The sequence below is a fragment of the Mus caroli genome, chromosome 3 (genome assembly GCF_900094665.2).
Source record: "Mus caroli chromosome 3, CAROLI_EIJ_v1.1, whole genome shotgun sequence".
Lineage (NCBI taxonomy): Eukaryota > Metazoa > Chordata > Mammalia > Rodentia > Muridae > Mus > Mus caroli.
The window spans coordinates 33775384-33784134 of NC_034572.1; the positions used below are offsets into that span (position 1 = coordinate 33775384).

The 8751-nt window shown below is 39.1% G+C and overlaps 1 protein-coding gene across 1 annotated transcript in view; it reads left to right on the forward strand.

The window, feature by feature from the left end:
* The window catches only part of Fat4 (FAT atypical cadherin 4), a 126686-nt gene that overhangs the window by 103352 nt on the left and 14583 nt on the right, over window positions 1-8751 (forward strand). The window contains exons 10-11 of the mRNA XM_021158479.1: window positions 1847-1951; window positions 6304-6611. Of these exons, the coding sequence (XP_021014138.1) occupies window positions 1847-1951; window positions 6304-6611 (413 nt within the window). The remainder of the gene's footprint in view (window positions 1-1846; window positions 1952-6303; window positions 6612-8751) is intronic.

Genomic DNA, 8751 nt, shown 5'->3' on the forward strand with positions numbered 1-8751 from the left:
TTAGTGGAGCATAAACAGCTCTACAGAGTGCTGGGCTAGCAGGCAGAGGGCTTTAAGTTCAATCCTTAGCACTGAAAAAGCAACTGAGGGTTGGAGGAGTGTCTCGGATGGCAGAGTGGTGGCTGTCAATCTCTAGGGGCCCAGATTCAGATCCATAACATGTGCTAAAAATCTTAGCATGAGGGTGTGTCTGTAATCTCAGAGTTGGGAAAGGCAAAGCCGGCAGATTCTTAGAGACAATTAACCAGCCAGCTTGGTCATTCAATGATCTCCATGCTCAGTGACAATCTATCAAAACCTATTGTAGACAACCATTGAGGAAGATGCCCAGTGTTGACCTGTGGCCATATATGCTTATGTATAAACTTATACATGCATATACACACATTTCTCTCACACATACATATAGACACAAAGAACAGATTTTTGAAGACTACTAATTAAAATCCTAATTTTGATAAATAGAAATTAAAAGCAACAGTCTTTCTATTTGTTAGAATTGGCAAATTAGGAATTTTCTAATAGGTGTAATAATATAGCATTTTAACTTTATGGAACAACTTTTTAAATTTATATAAAAGTAAACAATGAAACAAGACAGGGTTCAGACACTGCATTTGGCTATCAAGATATCAAATGCTCACACAGCCCAGTATGAACTGAACACAGAAGCAGAAAACCTAACTGGTCAGTGGCACCGTCTATCACCTCAGAGGCAGGAGACTTACTTTCATATTAGTCACTTTTCCTGTTTCCGTGTCAAAATATCAACTTAAAGAGGGGAAGGCTCATTTTGACTCACAGTTTGTGAGAGTCACAGTAGCAGGTGCAGAGGCTGCAGATCACATTGCATCCACAGCTAGGAAGCTGAGAGGTAGTTTCTGGTGCACAGGGCACTTTCCCTTTTGGATTAGTCCTGGGATCCAGCCTACTTTAGGGTGGATATTTCCATCATAGTGGACAGGATCTGGAAACCCTTTCGCAGACATGTGCAACATTGACACTTCTAAGGAGAGTTCCCTTGACACATGTACCTTTCCTTCATGTAGGTTTATCTTGATTCTGACCAAGGAAGTATCCCCTTCAGGCCATTGTCCACTTTCTTATCTGCTATTCTCTATCCACTCTCTGCCTGGCCCAATACTGACACATCTGATTTAACAAGATATACACAGACAACATTTATATGGTGGAACTATGCAGCATGTTACTCTTTCAGAAAAAGATAAAGCATGTATGGGATGTGCTAGGGGACAAATGGACAAATGAATGAATGAAATCGAAAAATGTGATTAACAGGTTTTCTATTTCCTATTCTGCTTTAAACAAGGCATGGGATAAGTTCAAGTTCCGAGATTTGGTTTTGTTTCATTTCATTTCATTTCATTTTGGTTTGTTTGAGAGGTAAAGGAGTGGCTTGACAAGCCCATTCACACTAATTCTCCCTTTCAAATGTTTGAGTCAATGAAAGTTGTATAATGGAAAGAATGTTGTGAAAGTCTGAACTCCATCCCTGGTGGGTCAATGTGAAGGTGAGAATCTCAGCACAAGCAACATCAGGGAAATAATTCAAATGTTCTCACCATGACACTATTTTGAAAATGGGTGTCTTTCCAAGATGGTTACATAAATGGCACACATTGCATATGCCTTAATGATAGCACATCTGGATAAGAGACAGAACCTGTCTGAGAAATGATCCCAGTGTCCTGTTGTTGAGTAGGTGGGCTTCTGTGTCTCTGCTCTGTGACTTGGTACTAAAGGATGTAGCCTTTTTATGTAGCTACAGTAGTTGTGGTTGGTATATTTACTTTTAAGATTTCTTAACGAGTTTGGTACATTTTAGGAAAAATGTGTGAATCTTCAGTCAATTACTGTGAATGCAATCCCTGCTTCAATGGTGGTTCCTGTCAGAGTGGTGTGGAATCCTATTACTGTCACTGTCCATTCGGTGAGTAAAATGTATCCATTGCTATGCTGATCTAGAGACTGGCTGTGGCACCTGGCTCAGCTGTCAGGGTGCATGGAGCCTTGAGTTGAATTGTTGGAACCTCATGGTGGTACACTCTTATAATCCCAGCATGCAACAGAGGAGGCAGGAGGATCAGAAGTTCAATTCATAAGAGACTATTAATCATTTTGCACAAGGAGATTAAGTAAAATGAAATATTTAATGCTGACTGTTTTAAAGGTTAATTGTGAAAATGCTACCGAGTACATCACTGTAATTATTGTTAAAAAATAATAGTTTTTTATAACATAATAACCCTATTGACACCTTATTTTAGTCTAGAACTTAATAATTAAAATACTATCTAAGCACTTTTAATTCTTCCACAAATTTCTAATAATAGTCAAAGTATATTTGTTTGTTTGTCTTTTACTTTAATCCAACAATTTCTATACTAGATGATTTGGTGAGCTAAATGTATATTAGGCTTTTATAGATAATCCTTAGTAGCTAACAGAAACAATATCATTTTGTTCTCTTGAGGATTGATTAGAACCGTTTATATGACTTACTGGATTCAATTGCTTCAATTTCTGGAACTGTAGTAGAGAGAGAGAACAGTAGACTCCCCTGGATTGCTCTCTCCTCCACATACATGCAGAACACACATTTCTCCACCACACACACACACACACACACACACACACACTCACACCAATAATAATTATAATAAGACATAATTATGAAAAACCAATTTTACCGATATGTCTGAGACTCAGAAGTTAAGGTATTTGTTCAAAATCAGGAAAAGCTTGGCCTAGACCATCCATGATGATTTAACTAGAGAGCAGGTGGAACCTATGGACATTGCTGGTATCATGCCAATATCACATTTTTCAAGGTCTCATCAAAATGCTCATGAAGCAAAATGTTTGTCAGTATGGAAACAGCCCCTTCCTCAGATCTCCTACAGGGCCATTTTATTGGTATCCCACAGTCAGGCTTCAGGATTTAACTTGTATTTTGGAATGAAAGAAAAGTAAATTGGACTAGAAAGTGGAAAATAATTTTCAAGTGACTGACAGAGTGTTTATGATGTTAGCATTCCTCGCCATTTCAATCGCAAATAAGCATACTTAGAACAATTAATGCCAAACAGTCCGGTAGTTTTCCATATGGTGCTGCTATAAAACCCACTGTACTGGGGAGAGAACAGGGGGTGTACCTTGGGATCCAAAAGGATCTTCCCTCACCCTGCCCTCGGGGAGAGAAACAGCATGCTCTGAATTACAGTCGGCAAAGGCTGGCAGTCCAGATCCCACCTAATTCCTTCCAAAGGCAAAACCCCAAAGCACTGTTGAAATGTAGACACTGTCAGCTGACCATAGAAGCATTTAGAAAGGAAAACAAAATAAAAGGCCTTGGAATTCCAATACATCATTCCAAGCTGCACAGACTGAATTAGAAGGAAAAGTAATTTGCCTTCTTAAATTGAATGTGGGTGACACACTCAGAAAGAAGCGGCAGATGGAAATGCCTCAAAAACCTGAGGTGGTGACACACAGGGTGGTGAGACATGCACCCCAAACTCTAGATTCCCTAGGGCTTCAAAGCTGGAAAAACTGTTCTATTCATAGTCTCATTCACCAAAATTCATTCTTTAGATTTCAATATATTTTTAGATTCATAGACATATAGGTAGATAGATGATAGATAAGCAGATGCTAGATAACAGAAAAATAGATGAAAGAAAGATATATAAGTGAAAGATAGATGCATTGTATTGCATATGTTATATATATGCAAGAGCTGTGTGTGTGTGGTCACACAGCAACTTGTAAACTATCCCGTGTGTGTGTGTATTTATATATATATAAGTACTAAATTATACTTATATAATTACTAAATATTTTATAATTATAGAATAATCTTTTAACAAGAGAGACTGGGGTACAGATCTTTAAAGTAGAAGAGGAGTTTCCCTTGATCTCTTTATCTGAATTATTCCACACAGACATTTGGAAGAGAAACTTTAAAGACATAAATTTTATTTTATATTTTAAGATGGGAGATATCCCTTTCACAGAAATAGTAAAAAACTCTTCAAGACAAATCTATATACATATTTTATATTTGAAAATACGGTGTGAGTTCGAATACAAATGCAAAGCTCATTGCCTAATATCTATACATTCCACCTACATTTAAACTCTGTATTTTTGTGTATTAGTTATAATATAACAGGAAAAGGCCCATAGCAACACACTGTATGTATGACTTACCTTTGCTTTTTATTAAGCTTCATTACTCCTTGCTTGTAGAAATAATGTACAGTGTAATTTTTAACTAATCCATGAACATTACTGTTTATTTGTATAAATAATATGCAATACAAATTCATAAAATAAATAATGTAGATATAAGTCAATGGCATATTAAAGGTTACCAATACACTATATTACTTATGCGTATATCCTCCAGATTTTTCTCGTTAACTTTGGTTTAAGAGTTAAACCAGTCCTAGTCATTTGATTGACTGTCATCCCTACCTGGACAGAAAAATAACAAGATAACCTGTGTAGGCACTGCAAACTTTCCTAGGCCATTTTATCTCAAAAATTGGATATAAAATGTGACACAGTCAAAACAGTTAAGCAAGATCAGTGTATCTGGCTTTGAAGGTTTCCTCTATTTCCCATGATTCCATGACCTTGGTTAAGCTGTAAATTCTCTGTGAAATAGTGGCTGTCACCTCTTGAAACAGAGCAGCTTCCTAACTCTAACTTCAATGCATTTACAGTAGATACTAAATCTAAACTAAAGAATGAAACCTTTTGAAGGTGAACATGAACCCTGCCTGCGGCCAAGGATCACTTTCCAGGCATCAGCCGCATCTGCCAGTGTCAGTGGAAAAAAACGTTTTGCCTAGTATAGCCTCATCAGTAAAACTCACTTTCAAGTTGGGAAAAGACAGTACAAACATATGGACAGACCAAAACACAGTCACTCTAAATGAACATTCTGTGACTCATCCCATTGCAAGTTGAAAATGAGACAGATAAAAACTCAATACAGGCCGGGCAGTGGTGGTGCATGCCTTTAATCCCAGCACTTGAGAGGCAGAGGCAGGCGGATTTCTGAGTTCAAGGCCAGCCTGGTCTATAGAGTGAGTTCCAGGACAGCCAGGGCTATACAGAGAAACCCTGTCTCGAAAAAAAAACAAAATAAAACAAAACAAAACAAAACCCACCCCAAAACAACAACAAAAACTCAATACAGGGTGGAGAAATGGCTTTGTGCTTAAGAGCACTGTCTGCTCTTCCTGAGGGCCACAGTGTGCTTCCCAGCACACAGCCATCTGTAATTTTAATTCTAGGGCATCTTCTGGCCTTGGTGGGTACCAGGCATAGAGGTGTTACACAGACACAAAGGCAGACAAAAGACCCATTTGCATAACATAAACTAAACTTAAGGTAGTGACTTCTGCACTAGGTGCAGCAAATCTATTCCCCATTTTGTGACCTTGTAAAATAACATTGAATCTAGGACCTGGTTTTTTGTTTGTTTTTTTTGTTTGTTTGTTTGTTTTTGTTTTTTTGGTTTTTCGAGACAGGGTTTCTCTGTATAGCCCTGGCTGTCCTAGAACTCACTTTGTAGACCAGGCTGGCCTCGAACTCAGAAANCCGCCTGCCTCTGTCTCCCGAGTGCTGGGATTAAAGGCGTGCGCCACCACACCCGGCTTAGGACCTGATTTTTAAGTGAAAACCACGGAGTTTACTCTCCTCAATTGAACTAACGTGGTTTTAAAGAATTATAACTATGCACCATGGTCTTTGTAGTGGCACATGCCCTTAATTCCAGCACTGTGGAAGCAGAGGCAGGAGAGGATCTCTGTGAGTTCCAGTACAGCCTGGACTACATAGAAAAACCCTGGGTCAATAAAATAATGAGAAAAGTATAATGGTTGAACATTATAGGATAGTAAATTTTACAAACATCAACAAACCAATTTTCAGTGTATTTTGGGAATGAACTCTCTTCAAACATACTCCTTTCCATTGTCTTTAATTTTTAAAATTTAGGCATATTGAGGTAGATTCCTAACTCACCAAACAGCATCAGCATCTCTTCTCTCTCATACTTTCCTGTGTCTTCTTTTGGCGATGCTGTAGGCAGGACCAGCTTGCCAATCATGACCACAGAGTTTCATCTGGCTTTGGATAGCACTTGAGGAAGGGATGATGATAATGACATCTTTAACCGCACGGTTCATTATTATAACTGAAAATATTTTGTTACGAATAACTTAAGAAAACACTGCTAGGCTTCAATGTCCTTTCTCTTCCCTGCAGGCGTCTTTGGCAAGCACTGTGAGTTGAACAGTTATGGATTTGAGGAACTGTCATACATGGAGTTTCCCAGCCTGGACCCCAACAACAACTATATTTATGTCAAGTTTGCGACCATCAAAAGTCATGCTTTGTTGCTTTATAACTATGACAACCAGACTGGAGAGCGGGCAGAGTTCCTGGCTCTGGAGATTGCCGAAGAAAGACTCAGATTCTCATACAATCTGGGCAGTGGGACGTACAAACTGACCACCATGAAGAAGGTGTCGGATGGACAGTTCCACACAGTGATTGCCCGGCGAGCAGGCATGGTGAGGCATCTCTCCTTCCTCAGCATCTCTTCTCTGCACTGCAGCCCTTCAGCCATTCCTTCTGAGAAGCACGTATACAGTTCCACATTACAGGATAATATGCCAGTTTGTTGTGTGGCCCCAGAGTGATATTTTTCTTTGGCTCTTGTTATCTATGGTGAAGTTTCAGGAAAAATGAAGGATACATCATGTGGAATGATTCTTTCTCAGCCTTCTACCTCATTTTGATGCACAGCCATGGTCATCTGCTGTGTCCTTCTGTCCATGGCTGCAGCCAGAGCTGGACCGTGGTCAAGTATTGAGTAATGCTAAATGTGAAGAAGATATTTCTGCTATTACTAATTTGGCCACAGTGGGAAGATGTCTTTACTTCAGAAAATATGCAGGAAAAAAAGCTACTATTTGATTTTGAATCTCTTACATTATACATTTCACAACAGAATTGTAGGGAATTGGCAAAGTCCTTAGTCTCTATGCTTTCATCATCCCACAGCCAGACCAGAGATGTCTCAATCTACGCTCCTGCTGACAGGAAAAGAAGGAATATATTTTGTTAGAAAATGTAGTGTTATGAGGTGGTTTCCATGACAAGTATTTAAAGAATTCCAAAGATTAAATTGCATGAGTGACTAGGGCCTTTATATCTTCTTTGAGTTGCAAACAAACAAACAAACAACCAAAACAACAACAACAACAAAGCTTTACAGCTTGAGAATGCCCACTATAGATGCCAGTCAGTGTAGAACAGGTATTCCCTGGTTGGTGCATAAGCAATGTATATTTTGCAAAAGGATTTTGGTATCTTTTAAGATCAGTGTTTTGCACACTTGCTCTGCAGTGGTATGTTCACAGCAGCACTCAAAGTGCTTCTCCAAAATGCAAGGTTGCTTTTGAGGTTAGTGCCTCTTAGTTATTTAAATAACACCCCAAGCAGTATAAAAAAGTGAAACATCAATATCTTGCATTGGATTGGAATGGTAGATTTTTTTCCAAAAAATAATGCTAACATTTATTATAGTTTACTTGAGAGGAGAGTAAGAAAAATATTCATGCAGCTCACAGGAGTTTGTGGAGATTTTAATAGCTGTTAGATATATTAAAAGTGAATGAATAGTATGTTTTAATATTACTATTTTAATACTCACTGGGCAATAGTGATAAATGGACTCTATTAATAATTTCTGAAAAAAGAGAAGGTTTTAAAAACTTTTCAAATCTTCCCTTTAAACAGCCACGTTGCTGGCGAGCCCCTAAAACTCATAAGCAGATTTAATAAACTGAAGTCATTTATATCCATCTTGAACATGGCCTTATATTTAAGACAGGGAATCAGATGTCTGCCCTGCTTTTATGCAAGGGAGGTGCACTGATGAACTTGCTATGCGCCTGTGCTGTTCCTGCTGTTTATTATAATCAATCCCATGGCGCACAGTCACACATGGGAAGTGCTTTCTTCAGACGGATGTGCCATGTCATCAGAGTACACTTAGGAAGAATCCTTTCACTGAACCAGGAAAAGCACTAAGTCCACCCTTGCTAATGGTGTTGGACTCCCTCGACCTTGGGCTATCTAGTATAATGCTGTGCACTGAACCTCACGTGCAATGTCATGGCATGTGGTGACTTTTCCTGATGGTCAGGGAGTGATCACCAGTCTCACCATGAAGGAGAGAATAATGGGGAAGTGCAGTGTTGTCTCTCCCACAAGTAGTCCCCTTGGCCATTGTCCGGAGAGAAGACCTTGTCTTCTTCAATCAGCTTCTTGGATCTTCTCTACCCCATTGGTGGCTTTTTACTGATCAAGGGGTCTGTCCATACGCTGACTACACAGGAAGCTCCATCTGGAGGGCTGTGGTCCCTCAGCTTGCACAACAATGGCTGTTGGTTGTGACTGAAACCCCGATGAGAGGTTCTGAGCATCAGGCAATGAATCTGTTGACACAGGAGATTGCTGATATAATTTGAAATAATAATTTTTAATATCAATGAGGGTATTTACTTGATGTTTGCACATTTTTAGAGAGAGACAAAAAAGCAGAAACCAGGATCATAATAGACAACATGGAAATAATTATAGTCAAGAAAAAAGAAATAGCCAGGCGGTGGTGGCACACGCCTTTAATCCCAGCACTTGGGAGGC